The 24,633-nt window shown below is 39.6% G+C and overlaps 1 protein-coding gene across 2 annotated transcripts in view; it reads left to right on the top strand.

Moving 5' to 3' along the window:
* Positions 1–24,569, top strand: part of helz (helicase with zinc finger) — a 64,806-nt gene extending 40,237 nt beyond the window's left edge. Inside the window, exons 18-32 of one of the 2 annotated variants that reach the window (XM_038713879.1) lie at positions 1,405–1,523; positions 3,545–3,690; positions 4,176–4,323; positions 6,146–6,329; positions 7,178–7,406; positions 7,850–8,138; positions 12,789–12,834; positions 13,873–14,060; positions 14,806–15,010; positions 15,145–15,227; positions 15,357–15,870; positions 18,452–18,710; positions 18,999–19,665; positions 20,024–20,318; positions 20,442–24,569. In XM_038713879.1, coding sequence (XP_038569807.1) covers positions 1,405–1,523; positions 3,545–3,690; positions 4,176–4,323; positions 6,146–6,329; positions 7,178–7,406; positions 7,850–8,138; positions 12,789–12,834; positions 13,873–14,060; positions 14,806–15,010; positions 15,145–15,227; positions 15,357–15,870; positions 18,452–18,710; positions 18,999–19,665; positions 20,024–20,318; positions 20,442–20,872 — 3,803 coding nt within the window. In that variant the 3' untranslated portion in view covers positions 20,873–24,569. The remainder of the gene's footprint in view (positions 1–1,404; positions 1,524–3,544; positions 3,691–4,175; positions 4,324–6,145; positions 6,330–7,177; positions 7,407–7,849; positions 8,139–12,788; positions 12,835–13,872; positions 14,061–14,805; positions 15,011–15,144; positions 15,228–15,356; positions 15,871–18,451; positions 18,711–18,998; positions 19,666–20,023; positions 20,319–20,441) is intronic. The other variant, XM_038713878.1, reaches the window with a different exon arrangement.
* The last annotated feature ends 64 nt before the right edge of the window (positions 24,570–24,633 follow it).

Below are 24,633 nucleotides of genomic sequence, written 5' to 3'. Positions count from 1 at the left end.
ACTAAATTGCGTGAGCACATTACCCCTATTTTAGCCTTATTCCACTGGCTTCCTGTCCGCTTTAGGATTCATTTTAAGATTTTATTACTTGTCTTTAACATTTTAAATGGGTTGGCACCTTATTAATTATCAGAACTTTTACATATACACACTCCGGTCAAAGCACTGAGGTCATCCAGTCAGATGTTCCTCGATGTCCCCAGATCCAGGCTAAAAACTAAAGGTGACCGACCCTTCTCAGTAGCTGCTCCTAATATCTGGAACACTTTACCTGTTGAAATAAGAAATGCCCCTACTCCTGACACTTTCAGAACCTTGGTAAAGACATATCTTTATTCATTGGCCTTCAAACAGAGTTGAGTAGTGACATTTTATTTTTTACTTTTTCTACTGTTGTTGTTGTTGTTATGTATATTTGTTGTCTATTGCGGAAAGCACTTTTGTCAGCTAGTGTTGTTTTAAAATGTGCTATATAAGAGCTACCAGTTTCAAGCATCAGTATCAAAAATCTAGAATCATTTGATTTAAAAACACTGGTTGTATGTTCCATAATATACAGTATCTCACAAAAGTGAGTTCAGCCCTCACATTTTTGTAAATATTTGATCATATCTTTTCACGTGACAACACGGAAGAAATGACACTTTGCTACTATGTAAAGTAGTGAGTATACAGCTTGTATAACTGTAAATTTGCTGTCCCCTCAAAATAACACATCACGCAGCCATTAATGTCTAAACCACTGGTGACAAAAGTGAGTACACCCCTAAGTGAAAATGTCCAAATTGGGCCCAAAGTGTCAATATTTTGTGTGGCCACCATTATTTTCCAGAACTGCCTTAACATTCTTGGGCATGGAGTTCACCAGAGCTTCACAGGTTGCCACTCTTTCACTCCTCCATGATGACATCACAGAGCTGGTGGATGTTAGAGACCTTCAGTATATCACAGTACATGTTGGCATTCATGGTTCCCTCAATGAGCTGTAGCTCCCCATGCCACACACGCTTGATACCATCAGAACCAAATAAGTTTATCTTGGTCTCGTCAGACTACAGGACATGGTTCCAGTAATCCATGCCCTTAGTCCGCTTGTCTTCAGCAAACTGTATGCAGGCTTTCTTGTGCATCTTTAGAAGAGGCTTTTTACTTAGGGGTGCACTCACTTTTGTTAACCGGGGTTTAGACATTAATGGCTGTGTGATGTGTTATTTTGAGTGTACAGAAAATTTATACTGTTATACAAGCTGTACTCTCACTACTTTACATTGTAGCAAAGTGTTATTTCTTCCGTGTTGTCACATGAAAAGACAGAATCAATTTTGTGAGATACTGTATATGTATGCTGTGTGTGAGGGGTTACTGTTAAGTAAATTGATGTTGATGTCCTATCTGTTTTTGCAGGGTTGTTCTCTCATATCCTATTGGATGAAGCGGCCCAGGCTATGGAGTGTGAAACCATCATGCCTTTTGCTCTAGCTAGCAAGACCACCCGCATCGTGCTGGCTGGAGACCATATGCAGGTGCGTACGAAGACTCAACAAGGGCAGTTACAAAATTTAATTAAATTTTTCTTTCTTTGAAGCTGCAAGTTTTTCCTGTGGGGGGGGGGGACCCTCAGCATTTCTTTACTTATTCATTAATTACCAGATAATGGAACTGCACATTATATGGTCTTGGGTTCTTGTCGTTATATCCTAAAATAAATGAAAATAATTCTTAGAAGGAGGGATGCAGCACAGCTGCAAATAGTAGCCGTGACATCAAGTAGAAGTAATAACTCCATTTGCACTTTGCTGTGGATTAGACTCCACTCTTGCCTACTTCAAATACAAAAGAACAGACAGCAGCCACCGTAGAGCTGTGGTGGTGGAGACAACTTTAGCCATAGATAACACAAATTTAAAGCCAACACAAGGAATTAAACCTTATTTCCTCCTCTCCTGGTTTTAGAGTGCACAGGATTAACAGTAGGCAATGGATGAGGATGAGGCTAGAGTCTACATTTAAATAGTTTAATTACTTGATCTTTCTCCCTGCTATTTCTTAGAGCAAAGAAAAAAACGGATTTAGAACACAGTGTCCACCTGTTTGTCCATCTGTCTCTTTCTAAATCACTTTTTCACACTTTTCTCCTTCCTCCTTTCTCTCATATATAACAGCTTAGTCACTACAAGGAACGAAGGTAGTCAAAGGAAGGATGCTGCCCTTTATATTTCTGTCTCCTCACATTCTCCCGCCTGCACTCCCTGCAAAAGTTTACCTCTGCCATTCAGCAGTGGAAGAACCAGCTGAATAGTCAATGAAGGCTCTATTGATTGTTTGCTTCCTTAGGTACTGTGTAGGTGTGTGGGGTCTCATTAACGCTAGCTGACCCCCTCTCACTGTCAGGCTTAAATTAAGATTCAAACTAAAGATAAACATGGCAGTGGTCTCAAAGGAAAAAGTAAAGGTGTCAGTTTTGCAAATGTGTAACCTCCATTTGAATCTAAGCACACTGGGATGATGGTCACAAATCTTGCTCACTTTTGTCTGACCAGAGGGAAATACAGATTGAAATAGTTTAGACTCTCAGGTACTGGAAGCGTTATTGGTATAGGCCTGATTTATTCAGTCACTTGATTTATTGCTTGCAAGATAAGAGGTATCAAATGCTCCCTGCAGTTTGGTATCAAACAGTCAAATGCTATTCTGCCTTGGCTTGCCAGCAGAGCCATATTGGAGCAGCTGTGATTAAGACTGGCTACTGCATATGTACTCCAAACAAAACTGAATTTGGCATGTTCTCAAACTGCTGTCAAATCTCTCAGAGTAAATTCCACTATAATCACTGTGACTCAAGGTCTGTTTGTTGAATGGCGTACACTCCAGATGGAAGAGCTTTCAAGTCACAATGGGAGAAAAAAGAAACATGCTCATCTGAAGTTGTTCACAACAAGAATAGTTTCCAAAGTAGTTAGTAGTTTTCAAAGCAGTTAAGGAAACATGCTAACATTTTGAGTACTATACCTAACTAATATGCCTTTTCAATGAAACCAGAGGAACCAGAAACTAAACTGTGAACTAAAAAGTCCTCTTTGTATGTTCCTTTTAGTATTTGACTGCTGTACACAAGTTGAAAAATGGGTTATATTCTACCATCCTGTCAAACCAGCTGACAAATCTTGCTCACTTCTGTCTGACCAGAGGGAAATATCTGAGATTTAGTTCAAATAAAAACGAATGACATTCTTGTAGACCTGACTGGCCTCACTACTTTATATGCCATGGAAGGCCAAATTAGCAAAGCGTCAACCAGAGGTGAAAAGTCTAATCAAGGAAATCGTCTGATGCAGTGTTTGGTGAAAAATTAAACGTGCCTTTCATTTGACCTTCAAAACAGCTCTGTTAAACTGGGAACAGATACATGAGACGAAACTGAAAATTATAGAAAGGAAAAGTAATGATTTGAGAGAGCGGTAAACTACCTTTGTCATGCTTTGAAACTAACTTCTCTCTCTCTCTCTCTCTCTCTCTCTCTCTCTCTCTCTCTCTCTCTTTGCAGCTCAGTCCATTTGTGTACAGCGAGTTTGCGCGGGAGCGTAACCTTCATGTGTCACTGCTGGACCGGCTGTATGAGCACTACCCTCCTGAATACCCCTGTCGCATCCTCCTGTGCGAGAACTACCGCTCCCATGAAGCTATCATCAAGTAGGTGTGAGCCCTCAACACTGCCTTGTGTTCGAAGCTGTGAGAGGAGAATCTGAAAATTTGGAGGAGGGATGAGATAAGCGAGAGAAGAGGTGGTGGGAGGAATGAGTCAGGAGAAAAAGGGCAAACGGAGGTGAAGAATTGACCGATTTGGGATGTCTAGAGATAAAAGGGGAGTCATTATGGCAGCTAAGACCAGGGGCTGTGTTGGTTCAGGTGAAAAGATTAAATATGAACAAATACTCCACTTTGAATGCTTAGCAGACACAAAAGTTTTCCCAAAATTGTGCTCCACTTCGACACTTGAGGGATACTCGAGTTTAACTGTGCTTTAGCACAATTCACATGGACTTTTTTAAGTTTTATATTTTGAGAAGATCGAAATTTTCATGGCACAAATATTCTCCATTCTCATATTCGCTTCTTTTTGCTTTCATTTTCTGCTTCCCTTTCTCTTACCCCCTTTTCTTTTCCTCTTCGTATAGCTACACTTCAGAATTATTTTATGATGGGAAGTTAATGGCAAGTGGGAAGCAGCCCTCCCACAAGGACTTCTACCCTCTGACCTTCTTTACAGCCAGGGGAGAAGATGTCCAGGAGAAGAACAGCACTGCCTACTACAACAACGCTGAGGTATGGGTTAGAAAAATATTGTGTGTGTGGGGGGGGGCAAACACCGGTAGCTTGTCGTGGTAGTTTGAGGTAGTTGTCAAAGTATGTAGTTTTGTAATTATAGAATGGGAGTTACAATTGGTTTTGTTGTTCTGCTGTGTCACACCTGATGGTGTTTGCATATGATCTATGAACCAGTCAATCAGTGGCTGAACATTATTAGGACAATCATTAGGTGAAATAGGAATTTGTGTTAATATGTACTGCAACACTTTTGTTTTTGCCCCCATTCATCATGAGCTGAACTCAAAGATCCGGAAACCAGTCAACATCTGGTTTTAGGTTGTAGACCGCAGTTTGATATAAATAATTTGGGGACTTTATTATAAGGAAATTTCATTTAGATTATTCAAAAACTGACCGCCTCATCACCATAAATTAGAACACTCACTGTCTCAGTCAAAATATTCATAATTGAAGATGAAATGCATAAACTTAATTAGGAGACCAACTAAGAGCTGCATTTGGCAGCTGACAGTCTGAGCCTTTCATTGGTTCCTCTGTAGACTCACTTGGTTGTGCTCATTAGCTTTGCCTGACCCTTGACCCCTTGCTGACATTGTTCCAGCCAATTAAACCATGGATGCTTCTTGATTTTGCTCCCAAAGTGTCAGCAATGCCAAATGAATTACCTCCTGTGTTTCTGATACAGCACACATGTCAAACCATGAACAACATTATCATAATCGTCCAAAATCAAAATGAACTGGGGGAAAAAAGGGTGTTTGTTTGTCATGTGCAAGGGTCTTTGATCGACTTAGCCTCAAGTCAAAGAAAATATTTCTGACAGTTCAAAGCCTCCTGGCAGTATGCCAAAGCTCTGAATTGGATTTGAAAAACTGCGTGTATGACCAAAAAAACAATAGGGATTCAAAATACCAATTCCTACTTTAATAACTAATATCTCGGCTAATTTAAATACTTGAGTGAAACCTCCTCATTACACTTGCTACATTTGGCCTTATGTAGAAGCAATAACATCAGTGACTTTTTTTACTTGGATTTTTGTTGCTGATTTTCTTCTGATTTTCTTCTGATTTTTTTCAGATTTCAGTTTCAAAGAATACATTGAGTTGGACATAATGATAGTCACCTGTACAGTGAAGCTTATAATGTTAAAAATGTGATACTCAATTAGTCCAACCAGAAGCAAGCCGGGCAGTTTTTTTAGGATCAAATTGAAAAACTGGATGTAATGACCAGTGTGTAGGATTTTGTGGCATCTAGCGGTAAGGCTGCAGATTGTAACAGACTGAAAACCGTTCTTCCCCTTTTAAGCATGTAGGAGAAACTACAATGGCTGAGAAACTTGTGAAAAACATGAAAGGCTCTATTTAGAGCCAATGTTTGGTTTGACCGTTCCAGGCTACTGAAGAAACATGGTGAAATGAAAACACAATGATTCTTATTTTTAAGTGATTGCGATTGAGCAATTCATGATGAAATAGTGTTGGTCTGGAATACCTTGCCTTTCTGGAAAACTTCAAACCTTTTTTCCTCAGAGGTTTCACAACACATCCCCTTTCATCAAGCCATAGCTTTCTATTTTATGGGTTGACTTTGATGCCCCAGTTCCATACAGTACATAAAGCCTCCTTTGTTCTTCAAATATTTTGTACCCCACTGTTGCCTTTTTACGTAGGCAGAAAAGATACCCCTTAATCCTGACTCCCCACAGTTGTTTTTAAATTCGTGTGTGTGTGTGTAAGAATTGTGTGAAGAGAGGATGGATTTGAGCCTTGTTGTCGCCTCCTTTTCTCATGTTGCCCCTCCATCTCCTCAGGTATTTGAGATCGTAGAGCGAGTGGAGGAGTTGCGCAAGAAGTGGCCAGTGGCCTGGGGCAAGCTGGACGACGGCAGCATTGGAGTAGTGTCACCATACGCTGACCAAGTATTCCGCATTCGCGCTGAGCTCCGAAAGAAGAGAATGCATGAGGTCAGCGTGGAGAGAGTGCTCAATGTCCAAGGTGAGAAAGAAATATTAACCAACATGCTAATGCTATATATCAGTAATAAGAAATAAAAAAAGTTACTGGCCCAAACACTGAAACTAGTACTATATTAATGTACTTTAATCTTGTAAAATTGCCTTGTTGGTATCCAGCAAACACAATTGACAAAACATTCAAGGCTTTAGTATTTTAATTTGATTGTGTTTGTCATAATTATTAAAAGAATGAGAAATTGAAAAGTGGAAGAAAGTGGCTTTGGTCAGGCAATCAAAAACACTAGAATATGAATCCCCAAGTGCCTCAGTAATAATTCTCCATAAAGTTTGTCACACATTTCGTCAAAGTGATGCTTAAAGTGAGAGCCACATTACCCTAAAGACAAATCCCTACTATGTTCCACTGTAGTTATCAGTGTTCATATTGCCCTTCATATCATCTAGTCCCAATATAAGGAGAATATGTGGAAGGGTTTCTTCCTTCGATCTCTCCTCTGCTTCAGTCTTACGCAGTTCCCACTTGTATTGCATCCAGCTGCTTTCCACAGGTCATTAACTTCCTCATTAATCACACATGAAACGTGTGAACGCACACACAAGAAAATGTGCTCAGAATTTGAATTTAACACATACGTAAATGTTTGTGTTATATCGACATCCTCTGAAGTCATAAGAAGATTAAATTATTATTGGACCGATTCAATTCTATTTAGTAGGATGTGGTGAACACAATTAGCTTAACAAAATAGCATGGACATGGTTTCAGTTTCCACTGATATCAAATGTCATGGTAGCTAACGGAGAAAATAAGTTCATCCCAGAGTTTAGTTTGCATTCTTTGCAATTGTGTTGTTTCTTTGTTTGCAGGTAAACAGTTCCGGGTGCTGTTCCTCAGCACCGTTCGGACGCGGCATACCTGCAAGCACAAGCAGACGGCCATCAAACGTAAAGAGCAGCTAGTTGAGGACTCAACAGAGGACCTTGACTATGGATTCCTCTCCAACTACAAGCTACTCAATACGGCCATCACCAGAGCCCAGTCCCTGGTTGCAGTTGTGGGAGACCCCATAGCACTGTGCTCTGTCGGGCGCTGCAGGTAAATACTGGCACTTCTGACATAATGTTGTTTAATAGCAGATCTTTGTGTAAAGTGATAGTTCTGTTGTAGTAAGTCACTATTCTTGTAATGTGATGAATCTATAGGTTCAAAAGGAACACCCAACTTCACTAATGACCTTATTAATTTGTACTTGTTTTGTTTCATGTGTTACAACCATATGTAGGCTCTAGCTCTAATTGTCTTACCCTTTTAGTGTGCTTCATCTTTTTACTGATTTTCATTTTTCCTCATTTCCCCTCTCCTCCTTTTTGTTTTAGACTTGATCTTTTCTGTTCAGCCCACGACTTATGCAATTTATTATGCAGCTAGCAGGGAAAAAATCAACAAGATGATCCATGAAACACTCCTTCCAAACAAGGAGAGATAAAGTAGAATATAAGTTAAATTTCTCTGTTGTTTCCTGTCTTTGCCCTTTCCAGAAAATTCTGGGAGCACTTTGTCTCCATCTGCCACGAGAACTCGAGCCTACATGGCATCACCTTTGAGCAGATCAAGGCTCAGCTGGAGGCCCTAGAGCTGAAGAAGACCTACGTCCTGAACCCATTGGCCCCAGAGTTCATCCCTCGTGCTCTCAGACCCATGCAAGGGCACCACTCTTCTTCACAGGCCCTCCATCCCCACCATCATCCACATCCCCAACACGCACAGCCCGCCTCCAACAAGCAGGGTCCGCAGCAGCAACAGCAACAGCAGCTGTCACCCCCTAAAGTAAGGTGTTTCTAACAATGGAGGACACTGTGGCATTTTCAGTATGGGCATTTACAATCCTGACATTAAACTGTAGAAATTAGAAGGGAAAAATCAAATAAGATGTAAGAAAGGCTGATCTAAATAGATTCTGTCAAACTGAACATATTGGGAGGCAGACATGAAAGAAAAAGTGATGAGGTAGAGGATGTTTTGAAAAGCTTAAATGTGTAGGGTTTTCTGTGTTAATTTATATGCTAGGTAACCACATATTTGTTTCTAGAAATAGTAAACAAACAGGGTGTCCGCGGGGTCTTAGAAAGTCTTAAAAAGGTAATAAATCAATTTTGCGAAAATTATGGCCATTAAAAGTTATTAAACAAGGTGTTTAAATGTTGAAGATATTTTTGTGAAAATCCTGTTTGTCCAAAAGTTTGTTTGCTAAAAGTGCAGGTAAACATATGTATTTATAATACGTAGCCAAAATACTAGACAGGCAGTGAGTAGCGACTGTGATTCGTTTCTATAACGTTAGGCGCGGGGATCTACCGAGCGCCTATTTCACTCTGAAAGGCTCCAAAAAATTGATCCGTGCGAACCGGAAAATGATTTACGAGTACAACTGACGGTAATCTCCCACCCCGCCGGACCCTCAATCGTCCAAAACATAGTCGGAGTGGCGATCAGGAGTAACGGAATTAACCTGTTTGGCCAGTCGCTCTGTGGCCACTTGAACAGCCCCGTTCCTCAAAAACAAGAACAAGATGCGCTGCAAGAAGCTGAATCGGTAAGACAGAAGACAACAGGGAAAATTCAACGTTAGCCGGCTTTTGAGCTAAATCTCTGCCTTTTATTGAAACACGAAAAACAACCCCAAACTGAAACAGCTGTAATTTGAATTAATATTATACTAGTGGTAAGTTATATACTATTATATGAAATTATATTGAACATAATAAATATATTAATATCAAACTTACAGTTTACTATTAAGTTAACATTGTACTTTTAACTCAATTTTATACTAATACAGTCATTTAGACCCATTCCTCCTCCAGGTTGTGCCTGTGCTACACCGCCTACACTACTTACGTTATTCATCACTCAGTTTATTCTCTTCATCTTTGTTCCCTCCTGGCCTATTTGAATTTTGTTGTATTGATCAAGTGGTCGATGAAAGTTATCGCACATATCATTGCAGGCAAGCTCACATTATCTAGTTTAAACCAATTAAAACACAAAATTACACTGTGTTTCACATGATTTGCTGTAATGTTGCGTACATAAACATCATAGCCTATGTAAGACAGTTGCTTTTTGCAGGAAATCTGACCAGTCCTTCACATAGAGAACAATAGGCCTATACTATTTAAAAACTCAAAAATATCCCTTTTAAAGGTGTTTGGCTGATTTAATCGGTTACAGCTGAAAGTGGCATGGCAGTCTTGAAATATGTTGAAAAGGTCTTGAAAATGTCTTAAAAAGGTATTGAATTTTACTTCAGGATTCCTGTATATACCCTGACAAATGATCAGGAATAAATTGAGTGCTTCTTGTTAACAGAAAGGAAAAATGATAAAAGCTTTGCACATGTGGGCATAAACCAAATACCTATTAAAACAACTCCATTTAATCTTCACCACAGGAAATTACTTTATGGGTATTCATTTAAGCCCCATAAAAACAAAACAAAACACAGATAGGAAATTAGCCTCACAGGTTTGGCAGAAGGATCTGGTGTTTGATTGTTTAGTACGGGTTGAAATGTGTTTGTGTGTCTTGTCTGTCCTCCCTGCCTGCACTGAGCTAAAGGTTAACGAAATCACCACAGCTGCCAACCTGCTGCCATCACCCACTGGGCCTAATGAGCTGCACCTCCGCGGCATCAACTGGCTTTGGAGACACAGTTCCTCTCTCAGTCTCCACAGGCATACTATGTAGCTCACAACCACGCAGCGCACACAGACACGGTGCTAACAGTAATACATGTAATATATAATCGAATAAATTGTTCCCTTCAGCAGACACCACATGTTGCTGTATATGGATGATGCACTGACTGTGATATACAGTAATGCATAAAAATGCTATTTAATAATACATTAATTCCTAAAATTCTCACCTGATAAAACCTGCATTGTTCACAAAATAATTGGTTAATAAATCAATTTGTAGAAAGGTTCCACTTTTAAATAAAAATCCAATGAGTCAATGTGATAAACAATCAAAACATGAATATGTGCAAGGGCAGAGAAGACCACATACAATTTGTAGTTGCAGTTACTTAAAACATATTCATTTAAGTACAAAGCATGCAGCATGTTCATTGTTGGCCATTGATTTTACCAGTAATATATGCTTCAGTTGACTTCACATAGTGTTGTTTTCTGACACAGATGGTGTTTTGGTGCAAGTATGCAAGACTGTGACACTTGTGGTAAAATATGTCTCATATTAAAAATCTTTTGGTTTCAGCTCTAGCGTTGTAGCACAGTTATTGTCATTTATTTGGGGATAGAGGAGTTACAAGTGCCACTTCTATTCTTAATGCATCATTTGTAAATCAGAACGGATACTTATCAGGTATCAGAAACAACTGAAAGTTTTTATATTAAGTCTGACTTGTCTGACTTCCTCTTAGCACATATTCTTAGTTGTTTCATGCAGATAACCTGGAGTTATTTTGTCCTTTTACCCTTTGTTTCTCTTTTAGTTTAGCTGTGAAAACTGTATACAACATGACAAGAAACCAAGGGCCCTAAATGACAGCCACTATACAGTCATCTATCATGCAATTAACAGTGCTTTTCAGTGGATCCTTGCTGTTTGATCATATGAGATAAGTGTTCAGCAACATCCTAGTTGGTCTTCGCCTCTATTCACTACATGTTGCACAGTTGCAACTTTGGTGTCATTTCTTACAAAATCATTGCATTATGCAGAAAATTACTTTTATATTAAGCTGTTTTATATTTGGCTGGTATGTAATGCCAATATTAAAGGTGCTGTATTCATTTACATGTGGAACTAAAATATTTATATCTGCATCTCATATGTGGTTGTTTATGACTTTGTAGTTTGGCTGTTCATCAGCTCAAGCTGGATGCAGCCTCACAAGTAAAACCATATTGGGCTTGGGCTTTGTAGGAGGTTTGCAAAATACCAAGAAAATGTTACAGCTTTGCTACAGTAAGTAGTAGTAGCAATAGTATAGTAAAATTGTTTTCCATGCTTTGTTCAAAATTTTCTAGTGTCAAAGACTGCAGTAAACGTAGTAACATAATTCATGAAAAAACAAGTTTAGTTTATGGACTAATATGTGTAATATAATCATAATTCAATGGAATTACTGTTTTCCTGCCAATATGACTAGTGCTCCTTACCTGAAAGGTAAATAATACCAGCTTTATATAATATCAGCATAGCAACATAGTGGATTACATTTAACGGAGAATGTCCTTCAAGGAAGCATAGCTGCTGTCAAAGACTTTTTACACTACAGTCACCTGGGAGAGACTGCGTGCTACAAAAACCAGCCACTAAAAAAGCTCAAAGTAGATTGTAGTGTATGCTTGCCTGTAGTGATTAATAATACACCACACCACCTAAACTTCAGTATGGGGAGATCTTGTGAGCCGTGTGTGTGTCTGTCTGTGTTTGTGCACACATACATGTTTGAGCTGCATTTGCACACACTCACCCCCGTGAGTGCATACATTCATACATGTGTGTCAACATTGATCAGAATTCAGTTCAGAATCTCTGTACACATATGGTGGATGGAACTGTATTGTGAAGTCCCCTGGAGAAAGAGTATGCTGAAAATTGATTAGAGGGGGAGTTCAGTTGTTATCATGTAGAAGAAGAAATTATAGATCTTTCTCGATAACCATGTTGACTTGTTTTAAAATGAAAAACAAAGATACAGTTGCAAATCCAGAATAAAGAAACAATACTGGCAATGTTTGTTATTAAGGAATATGTCTCCCAATGCTGTGGCATGGCTCTTGCATGTTTTTAATAGATTTTGGACAACAATGGGGTTCTCTAGAACACAGGCATACTGTAAGCTTATCAGGCAGTGGCTGTTGATGGCATAAATCTCTTTAGGAGATTTATTGATAAAATGTTTAATTATGACTCTTTCATTTAAGTGCTTTGTTAATGGTATTAAATACATATGTGGTTTAATAAGTGAAACAATTAATAATTATTAACCTGTCTATACTATAGTATGTGTCAACATGTGTATTTGTGAGAAAGTTGTGGACATAATTACAACACCAGGGAAGCCATACTTTAATGTAACTATAGGACAGTAAAGAGATCATATGAGATTGCATTACAGGGAACACACATTGTATCTCAGTCCCTATTTTTACACAATATTTGGGGAAAAGGCCGATTTGACCAGTCAGATTCTTGGCTAAATCTTCTTTCTCTCTGAAGTCCCATGGCTAACTTTATTAGGGGACAGTGAAACCATTTCTGATATTCAGATCAGTTCAATGCAACATTGACACTAGAATCCTTAAAAGCAGAAAATGTTGCATGTTGGGGAAGGCTGTCTATTATATATTCAAATCTGCCATTATAAAACTTGAAAAAATAAGCCAAATGTGATGTTACTAAATTTCTTCAGAACTTTCTAATGATTCTTTTGTCTTACAGGGGAAACATGCAAACCACACAGAGCACCTTCCACCTGACGGATATGGTGAGTTTATCCCACTGCACATGTTTAGCCCAGTTGATTATCTACATATTAAAGGGTACCATGTTATGAAGAAAAATTCCTTTACTGTGCTGTTACCTTGTGTTCCTGGTCTTTCTGTTGTTGTTCGGCAAATGTCAAAAGCGCAATTTATTTTTATGCCTGAATTCCAGACTTTTACTCTAACTTTAATATTTTTGTAAGTAACTCATCCTGCAGGCATCTGCAGAAGTAGAAAATTACAATCTTCTTGTTCAGGCATTGTTTAGAAACTTTAAAATAAAATTCTGAATACCTAATTTCTCTTTACAGTATAGGTAAGGGAAATAAATCAAACCCATGTAAATGTGACAGTTAACCTAGAAAGGAATATAATACTAAGGTATAATCTACCATTGATCAACTCTGCATCAAGAAGTCCGTGTCCTTGTAGAAGTATTCTAACAGCTGACATTGACTGAGATATGACAATGACAACATTTACACATATTAGCATGTAGAATTTCTGTCCTCATCACTATATGTTTTGTATATTATGGTCAGGTTTTATAACACAGCAACAGTAGAAGAGTTTCCTTAGTTTGTTCTTATTCTGTTTCCCTATACACAAACAAGCACAGATCTCAACAGCTTGAAATGAGCAAGTCTAATGGAGCAGCCCAGATGGATGCATGAAGGCCTGAGGCTATTGAAGCCATCAGAGCAATGCAGCCAACACAGCAATGCTGTTAATATGATGCTCACTAGGGAAAGATAATCAGGTTGTTTCAGCCGCTACAAGTGCAAATTGTCAGCCTGCTACATTAGCCTAAACGGGGGGAAAAAAACCTTTCTGCCCCCCATGTCAGTATTGATGCAGATTGGTCATCAGCTATTTATATTTTGTACTTCTCTCATAGAATTATGCTGTATTACATTTTATACAATTTTACAAACTATGAATAATTAGATATATATTGACTGCCATCAATTTTTAATCATATTAAGGTCAAGAACTATATTAATTTGCTCATATAACCTTGCCACCTTCTCTCATCATAGTCCAACCCAACCCAGCCGTATTGATGGGAAACCCTATTCGGGCATTCACGCCACCCTTGGGTGGCACACCAGCTGGGATGGGCAAGTCACCAAGTCCTGTTCAGAGGATAGATCCCCATACGGGCGCCAGCATCCTCTACGTTCCAGCCGTGTATGGTGGAAACATGGTCATGTCCATGCCCCTGCCAGTAAGTCTTTTGCCTCTTATAACAAATGCCAAAGTCATATATTTTGACAAATACTAGAAGAGAAAAATGTGATAATTGTATCTGTAATTGATTGCACCTATGAGAATATGTGTGGGGTTTTTTTTCTCATACAAAGTTACCAGCCCAGGTTAATTAACATCAGATCAAGCAATTACTGCATTTGCTTCAGATTGTTATTACTGGTTGATGTACTGTCCTATCATCTGTGGGAATGAAAGCCTACATTTGCCAGCTAGTGTCTTGTCCTGTATTAGACTGGTGGTTTATTGTAGTGTACACAATAATATCTATTTTCTGTTTGCTGTCATATAACATAAATATTTGTATAGCTCCTCTTCTGCCTGGAGGAGCATACTATAGATTAGTGCGCTGTTATTATGTAGCTCACTTCTGTGTAACATGTATGTTGCTTGTGTGTAGAATCCCTTTTATAAACAGTGAAGCTCCACATGGTTTCTAGTACAAATAAAAGAACATAACCTTGTATAGGTATTACCACTCAGCCAGTAATGCCACACTTCATACTCCCTAGATTGTTTGTGCACATGCGATCATCGTTGAAATGAAAGGACTAATACTTTGTATTTGGTTTTCATTTGTTGTACTGTTTATAATCAACATTATCATTATATGATGTCCATAATCCACAGTATGTGTTTACCTCTCTATCCTCTGTCAGGGTGTAGATCAATAATCTGTCAATCTGCGTGTTAATTTTCCCAAGTTGCCTTGGACAAGTTACCAGAATCGCTTTGCTGTTGACCCTCGCATCATGAGCCACCCGGCAGCCATGGCCTACAACTTCAATCTGTTGCAGGCCCAGAATCGAGGCTCCCCCATCCCTTACAGTGGGGTGACCCACCCATCTCCTCTAGGAATGGGCCAGCCCAGCCCTGACAAGGAGCTACAGGCTGACCCCATCAGAAATGGTGTGCTTAGATTTTAAGTACCACATCAAGCAACCACCCAAAATCACATATTAAAGCATATAGAGTAAGAAGTAACTGGATAGAATAGCCAAGCATATGGTGATAAGTTTGTTTTTTTGGTTTTGACTTCTTAGGTAAATTAGAGGGATGTCCAAAGTCCGAACAGAGCCGTCTTCAGACACCAGAAAGGAAAACTGCAGACATGAAGGAAAAACAGGCAAGTTGTTGACATTTGTGTTTTATTTTTTAACTATAAGTAACTTGTCGATTCTATGTAGACCCACATTACCGAACTTGGTAAGTCTTTTCTTATGGTGTTTGGATTGGTGTTTACTTTTTGGTCCAGGGAGAGTTGGACACAGGCCAAAGTCGAAGTCTAGACTCACAGTCAGACGGGCTAGTTGGATTTCCCAATGCGCTGCTCCATCGAAAAGATCCCTCAGCTGCTCAAAGATCCCTCAACTACCACCTGGCACCACCCAACCCAGCTTTTCCTCCACATCCGGCCAGTGGTAGAGCCTTCCCCCCACAGTACCCGGTCTCGAGGCTTCCTTATCGGGTCAGCCAGCCTCAACACCCTGGGATGGCCCAACAGAGTCAGCAGCAGCAGCCACAGCTCAGCCCTGCCTACGCTGGTGGTAGCCACAACGCCTCCTTCTTCAGTGGCCCCATACCCCCTCACAGGGCTGTCCAGTCTCCCACTTTGGATGGGCCAGAGTCTGGAGGGGTGGAGGAGATGAGTAGTTCCATTAGGACTCCAATGGGCCACCCAGGGGGCCACCACCCAGGCCTGTCGCAGCATAACAGGGTCAACAGCTTTGGGGAAGATGGACAAGATGGAAGCCTGGGAGATGGTCTGGGTAAGTGGAGCATCATATTGTTTTCCTTTGTTAGGCAAATGGAAATTGGCCAACCATCCTAAAAACTAGAATGTGAAATGGGGATGTGTTTGGTATTTGTATTTATATTATTTAATTTAATCAAGTGTTATTACTTTATGTTGTGTTAGGAAGTTATACCAAAGAAAACCAAAAATAAATGAGATGCGGACAGTCTCATGTTGGTTGTTACAACTAGCCTTTTCTAGACATGCTAATTGCTGAAAAGTCTAGACTTGCACAAATAATCTGTCCTATTTTGCAAGATCCTTTGTTTAGATGTAGCTGCCTTTGCCCAGTCTTAAAAGTTAGGCCAGATGCATTGTCACTTTCACGCTCACCAATGTCATCACTTGGTATATGGTCTATGGGAATAAAGCTAGTGTCATTTATTACACTGCTCAAGCATGTTTTCTTCCTCAGTGAAATAATTAGGATGTTAGTAGATTGGATAGCACTAGCACATTACAACAACTTCAAAGGCAAAACTGCCTTTTTGTTTTTATGTTAAAGCCCCCCTCCAACAAGTTTTAACTTCCGTTTTTGGTTAACGTTCTTTCTCAAACAGAGAATGGGGGTGTGGTTAATAGTCGGACGTAATACATTACCATGACAACCAAAAACTGACCGGCTGGAGTGTTACTAACAATATGCTGTGTTAACATCACTACACTGTAAAGTTTAGTACACTTTACTGTTTGGCAGGAGTAGCTATTACTTACCCATGATAGAAACTAATGTGCGCGTATCAGCTGTTATCTATCATACAGTCGATGGTCCTGTGAAGCACTGCACATGATAACTCCCACTACGTTTTATGGTGCGCTTACTATACCGCGGGGGTGTGGGGGGTGCCTCCACCGATGCATTGGTAAAATGCATGTTGCAGATTATATATAAGACAGTGGCAGGTTAAAGTGCGACACGTTTTGTCATCTGTCCTCCAACACCGCACGCACAAATGCTGTAATGAAAATGAACAGCACACTAAACCAAGAGGATGAAACTAAAAAATAAAATGAAGTTGTTGTTGCTGTTAGCTAACTTTCTGCAATAGCTACTAGTTAACTACACTTGGCTAACTAGAACTTAGTTAACTTAGCTAACGTTAACTAAACTAGAATGACAAACCAACAATCAGACACAGAGAGACATACTTACTGTAAGTTCTAAGTAAATTACATGATAAATTGGTTAGCTAGCTCACAACGATGTTTATCGTTTGATGCTCTGACCTAACGAGGCGTGAAGGCATGACAATATTTTAACGAGGCATGACAGTGTGCCTGCGCAAGCTTGGAGAATAACGTATGACTTATGGAATTACTATAGTCATACATCACCACACCGTTTTAACAACTAAGCAACTCTGAGCACAAAATTAAGCCATTTGTAAAAAAAAATATTTGGCAAACTTTGTGGGTAAACAACATTGTAATGAAATGACTCAGAAAAATATGAAATATCATAGAAAAGTCAAACTACACACTGGAGGGTGGCTTTAATTATCTCAGAATAGGAGTGATGTTCTTCATAATATACATTTGTAAATAAATGCTGGTTAGCTGAAACTGAATTGACATTGACAAAGATGCACGTAAATATGCCTATAGGCTTGCAAGGGATCCAATGAGCATATCTCTTAAATCTTAAATATATATTTTTTGTGAAACAGGTCCTGATTGGCTGAGCATATATATGGTAGCATTAAGGCCAACAGAAACACATAACACTGAACTAAAACAAAAACTAAACCATATAAGCACGCATGTTTCTCTAACAGATTGCCTAACAGAAGAGGTTTCATTTAGCACACATCAGTGTCACATAATTATAAGTTGATGCAAGCTTTAGATGTCAATTTTTGGAAAGACATGTAAACTTTGCATTGCTTATGATGGCACAGAATCAAATGCTTTTCAATCAATACAGTTACATAAAATTCTTTGGCACCTTTCCTCAATTAAAACTAGGGATGCACAATAATGTCGACAGATTCAGCATGTCATTAGTATCGGCTGATAAAGGCTTTAACGAACATTTCTGTTGATATGGCAGGTCAGCAAGATGATGCCTTACTTACACGACGCATGTATGTCTGCGGTGTGGAGTTTTTCTTTTGAAGTATCCGAAACTGATAGCAGAGTTGCTATTTGCAGTGATAGCTCAGTGGCACTCAGTCACACGAGGCCCCAAATCATTCTTTCAAACTACAAATTGAATTGCCCATCTTAAGAGCCGTCATCCCGATCATTACTATGAATTTGTGAAGAACAAAGAGAAACAGGCACCAGCATGTTGAAAAGCAGTGTATTTTCTGTTTGTATCTGCTTGTGGGCCATCACGATAAGAGTAGACAAAATAATTTCTAAATTCCACTTCAAGAGAGACTTGATGTTAAGTCTTACTGAGTTAGAGAATAATATTGTGCATACCTAATTGAAACATTTACTAGATATTTATTAATAGAAAATCCGTAATAAATACTAAATTTAACAGTGTACAGGGTCTTAACCTGCAACACCAGTCACTCTAAAACTAATCATTTTGTTTGCCATTTCAGATATCCAGGGTCCCTTGGCTCTAGAGGCCCTGAGCCAGCAGCAGCAGCAGGCAGCCAGGCTGGGCCAGTGGGGGGAGGCAGCAGGCCCTTTTCTCCAGGGAAGCGTTGCTTTCCCTCTGCCCCAACAGCTCGCCCACCTTGCTCAGCCCGGCATGGCTCGCTTCCCCCATCAGCTGCTCCGGGCAACTAGTTGGGGCCTTAGTGCCAATATGGAGGATGAAGCTGTTACTTCTGCTCCCCCTGGGCCAACTTTCACCAGGTTAGATGGAGCACCAGTTTGTATTATTTGTCATGTTTAATAGTCTTGTAACATGATACTAAATACATTGACAATGTTGTGTACAATTTACGTATGTAGATCTACATAAAATAAGATAACTGCTTGAAATTGAACTTGACCGTGACTGTTGCTGTATGTTGTTTTGGTTGGTTGCCCCCTTTGACCCTGATTATTGTCCTTCCCAAATAGTTTTTTTCCTTGCTGCTAGTTACAAACATGATACCGAGTTTAAATGCAAACAAATCAAAAAACATTTTCTTTTCCCAGGTACCCGGGCCTCTTGAGAGAGATGCCCCCACAGGAACAGCCTGAACCCAGGGAAGCAGCTGAGATGCAACCCCCTCCTCAATCTCGTCTCCTCCAGTACCGCCAGTCCCAGTCCCGTGCCTCTGGTGACCCTTCATCCTCTTTAGCTCTCCCCAATCACGCTGGCCCATTCCCATCAGGACCCTACTCCCATGACACCGGCCGCGATCTCCTTAATGACAACCTTCTCAACAACCCAGCTCTACAGCAGCAGCAGCACCCAGGAAACCCACTGTATAATACTGGTGGCTACCCACATCAGCCACAATCCCATTCTGCCAGCCCCCCTCCCTCCCAGGTGAAATACCTTCTGCAAGAGGCCCAGTGGTCTCATGCTGGAGCTGCATCGGTGAGCCCACCACAGCAGAACCACCTGCTAGGCAACCAGGGCCACGGCCTTCCTTATGGACTGCCAATCATGGCTCACCCCAGCAGGCAAGAGCAAGTCCACCTGATGCAACTTCACCATCAGCACCAGCAGCAGCAGCAGCAGCAACAGCAGCAGCAGCAGCAGCAACAACAACAGCAGCAGCAACACCACCAACAAAGTCAAGGTCCAGACCAGGAGTCCTACCACCCTCTGTCGCCCAGAACATCAGCAGCCACAGCCCTTCACAATGTAGATGAGGTAAGGGTTATTAATTTATTTGGATTATTATCTGTGATTTAATACATTAATGTACTCCTTTTGTTTACTGTAAGATAAGCAGGTGATTGCTTGGCTCAGTCTCATCTCAGGCCTGTCTTTATTAGTGGCTAGTTAGTAAGATCTGATAAATTCTGTGGTGCTCTGTGCACAACAGTTTGTAAAAGTATAAAACTCTTATTTGCTTGCTCCATATTTGCTTTTACGCCATAACTGAGTCAGTAAGTGCAGTGAAAAGGTGACTACTGCTTCTTCAGGTCTCATTGCGCACCATATGATTTGACTTAATATCTCATTCTCACCTTTTTCTCTTCCTTATCCGTCTTTGCTGTCTGTACAGTATGAACCCAGAGGTCCAGGCCGGCCCCTCTATCAGCGGCGCATTTCCTCCAGCTACCCAGATGAATCGTCTACAGCCAACACCCACAATGCCCTGTCCCAGCAGTCCCAGCCCTGTCCGTCAGACCCCCAGGACCACCCTCATCCGCACATACAGCATCATCAGCACCCACACGCCCCCTACGGTTACCCCTCTGGCCATGACCTCTGGCCCAGTAATGGCGGGGGACCCGGTCCGTTCCAGAACATTCCATGTAACGGAGCCGGCACACTCGCACAGCACCGGGACCTTCTGGGTAGGTATCACCATGTACACTGTCATCAGGCTGGGCATTATGTTCTTTTACTCAGAGCTGTGTAACTTACCTCTTCTATCTTTCCTCTACTTGTCCACGTGTCTTCCCCCCTCGGTCCGGCAGCTTCCAAGGCCCTTCGTCAGACAGAGGAGCAGGGGAAGGCAGAGGCACCAGCAGCGCAGCAGACACACCCACACTCACTCAACTCCCTTCAGCACCTTGGACAGTTTCCTCCGCTCATGCCCAATAACAAGCAGCAGCAGCAGCAGCAGCAGCAACAGCAGCAGCAGCAGCAGCAGCAGCAACAGCAGCAGCAGCAGCAGCAGCCGCCGCCGCCGCCACCACCACAGGCACCCACAGAGGCCAGCCAGGGCGCTCCAAATTTAAGCAAACCACCCACCATGTCCTATGCCAGTGCCCTCCGCGCTCCACCCAAACCCCGAGCTGTTCGCCCTGAACAAGTCAAAAAGAACAGCGACCCTCTCTCCCTCCTACAAGAGCTGAGTATAGGAAGTTCAAATGGTAGCAATGGGTACTATTCCTACTTTAAATGAGTCCCCTGTCCCACATAAAAAATAAGTGATAAAAAAAAAAATAAAATAAAAAAAAGTGCAAAACTGTTTCTAAAAACACACAAAAAATAGTGCAAAGTGCATTTACAATAGTTCTATCAGTAGGTTTGTTTTCTGCATTTTGTTTCATTTTAACTTTTTATTTGTAACAGTCATCTTTTCTCCTGTTTCACATATCTGTGAAGAAAATAAGTATATATAATGAATGCATTACTGGTATATATACATAATCATTATGTATATATGAATATATACTTATATTATCTACACTTGTATATGTACGTAATGCTAAAAAAGTTTAAAAAAAATAATAAAAAAGGTGAAATTCGGTTGACCACTTAGCTACCTGCATATTTTCCTTATTGAAGTTAGTTTTGTTGGTTACGAAGTATGTTGAAGTTTTTATCATTTTGTATTCCTCAGTTTTGAGTGGACGTTATGTCTTGATTTTCATACTACTGTAGTTGTGGTAACAGACAAAAAGCTAAGTGGTCAACTGACTCAGAAACTACATGGAACAGTGTATAGAAGTAGATAAATTTTCCTCTAATCTGTACATATAAAGAAAATAAAAGACTGAATTGTATGCCACAGATATGTCCTTAAATTCCTGTATCATGCTAGCATTTGCATTATGAATTATTTTCTGTTTGTTGGCTTCTGATCCTTAATTCTTAGACATCCTTACCTGGGAGTCATCTTCAGTGTTTTAGTAGTAAATGTGATTATTTACTGAAAAATAACAATACAAATAGTAATTGTGCATCTTACTTTTCAATAATGTCTCATCAGCAACAATAGACCGTGTGAACATTTCAAAGTATCAATAACCATGTCATTCCTCCTTTGTTTGTTTTAAGGATCAGAGAACACCAGACATAGCTTTCTGTGATTATAAGATTATCCCAAACACTGCTTGGCTTGTGGCCGATGCTCAGTATTTAATTTTATTTAGATTTCTTTCCTTTGTGTCAAGGAAATCTTCACCGGGGAAATTGTTTCAGTAACTACTGGGGATATGAAATGTGTTTATTTCTGGTTGTTTTCTATCACTAATGGACATTGAGCCTCTTATTTTTATTTTTTTAAAAGGTTGCAGTACTCTGAAGGTTTGTGAAAGTGAAGATAGAGTGGTGAGGTCAGAGTGGTGTGTCATGATAGGTAAGTTGAAACTGAGGGTGTGATCAACACTGCCGGTCAGACGTTTTTGAACATTCTAAGTGTCAGCATTTTTGGTTAAATCTGAAGAATGTTGAAACTAGATTTATAGTTAATATGCTGAATGCACATTGTGTCTTCTTGTTTTATTGGAAATAATCTTATTGGATCTTGGCAAACAGCATACTGTGTATTATTCGGATCATTCATGGCGTATATGTCTTCAACACACTGTTGCTCTCGCGGATGTTTTGTAGTCACAGAGTTTCTAGATTCCTTTTCATAGTGTAAACCAGACTGCCAAAAGATCCTTTTCCATTTTCTCTGTAAAACAATCTTTTAATCTCCAAGTCATATGAACCCTATAATAAACAGTAATTGCTTAACTCTCTTGTAAGCTATTTGCTCCCAGTTCCACCTAAACAAAAACGTATTTCCCTATCCCTAATAATAATTTATAATAGGCATGTAAGGTAACAGGCCCCCCAACCCCTTTTAACACTCTGCTTAAGATTTAACCAAAAAACGAACGTAGTAAAAGTAACTATATGATAAGATGTTCAAAGACGTATGACTGTTAATGTGTCTCTTTTTAGACTGTGCATAATAAGAATGAATTGGTAATGTCATGGAAGTTGTTCCTGGTTCCTTTTTTAGTCCCCCTAATTCCCTTTTAATTAAATTTTTTTTCTTAAAACACATGATGAACATAAGACAGGAGCGCTCATGTTTGAATTCCAGTGAGCTAGTTGCTTGTTAATGGTTGACACACAAGGAGGCCACACAGCCACATGAATTTCACTGCTAATTTACTGATGCCCTGATGATTTAAGTCCCTTGCAGGCAAAATATAAAAAGATGCTGAGACACTATATCTGCCAAGGTTTTTCTTTTTATGATAAAAGAAATACTGGAAACAGTCATCCAGTGCTCTGTCCAGTGATATGTAATCCCTTAATTGTTTAAATACCACTGCCCCATCTGAAAAACAGTGAAATTGTAATAAAATCACCCCACTCTTTCATGGCTTTCATACAGCAGTTAGTCACTGTTAAATCTCTTAAAATGTCACTTCCTCAGAAAGCTAATACCCCACGGCTAATAACTTAGATGTGTTTTGAACAGTCAGCAGAGAGCTTCATAAAGCCATGTTAAATTTTTGTTCCGTTTTTCAGTTTAAATCAAAGGTCCAGATTTTTTGACTTGGCAGAGAACAACACATACTTGTAAATATGCATTTTCTAGGTATTTACAAACACGAACTTTGGGAGCACCTCAATTTTGTAGAAGCTGTTCAAAGAAGAGGTATGCCCTTTTTAATTATGCAAATTCAAACAAAAAAAGGATGGTAATTCTAGAAATGGACAACAACAGACCAGTTGGCAGTTGCAACATCTTGTTGTAACTTTTTAGATTTTTTTTTTAAAGATGGTGTCTGGCTGATTTGACAAAGAGGAGAATTTATGTTGCAGCTGTTTCAAGACAACTTATTTCACTGTAAAATACATCATTTAAATATATGTTCCTGTTCGGTTTTCTCACCACTTCACAGCTGTACAACAATCAACATGAATTATTTTTATTTTATAATTTTTTTTAATGTGAAGACTTTTCTTTTCATGCATGTTGAGATGACCTGGCTGATTTTTAATCCCTGTTTTTATCAGTTTGTGTTGATTTGTGGATTTAAAAAAAAGAGGAAAAAAGCTTTTGTTTAACCTACAAAGTCAAATTTTGGTATATTATTTGATGTGTACAATAACTTGTGACATTATCAACAAAAATATTATAATATTTTACTAACGTCAATCAAATATGTAATGGTCATGTAAGTTCTTTTTTTGCAGTTACTTAGCAAGGCTAAAGCTGAGGTTGCTCCCTTCTGTGTGTCATATATACGAACCTTCAGTTTGTTTGGGGAATCATTTTTCCATAAAGCGGTCGTTGGCTAATCTCTGAAGTTGTGCAATACTAATATTTCACCGCTTCTTAAACTACACTTTTATTTATTTTTGAGGCAGAAGAGATTGAGCCAAAGACATCTTAAAGGGAATTTATTTACAAATCTTCATCATTGCTTTTTATTATTTTATTTTTTAGGCTTAAATTTCTGTCTTGTTGAATCTTTGTTTCCAAAATCAGTTTCTCTATATCTTTGCTATGAAACTAAACTCTTATAATGAAGTTGGATTTGAAATATTTTCACCACCAAATATTGCACCTGTGTGTGTGTGTGTGTGTGTGTGTGTGTGTGTGTGTGTGTGTACACGGAAAGGGAGCAACCTCTTGCCCAGCCTGTAGAGAGCACTGTGTTCAGCCTTCTATAAAACGCCACATCTCTTCCTGTTGTTTGTTTGCTCTCCTCTGTTCTTCCCTCGCTGCAGTGAATCAATGGCACACCTGTTCTCCCAGCTCCCCAGTCCCATTGGTTCCTCCCTCGTGGGTACAAAATAATGAATAGATCTGTTTTACTCTTCTTCATTTCAATTGGTGGTGGTTATAATAAAGGATTTAGACTGTGTTTTAAAGGTTTATTTTCTTTTTTATTTGTTTCTCTATTAAAGTGTTTTTATTGAAACAGCTAG

The sequence above is a fragment of the Micropterus salmoides genome, unplaced genomic scaffold (assembly GCF_014851395.1).
Source record: "Micropterus salmoides isolate LMB-PRFRI ecotype aquatic unplaced genomic scaffold, ASM1485139v1 Ms_hic_scaffold_12, whole genome shotgun sequence".
Lineage (NCBI taxonomy): Eukaryota > Metazoa > Chordata > Actinopteri > Centrarchiformes > Centrarchidae > Micropterus > Micropterus salmoides.
This window is presented reverse-complemented; position numbering and strand designations above follow the sequence as displayed.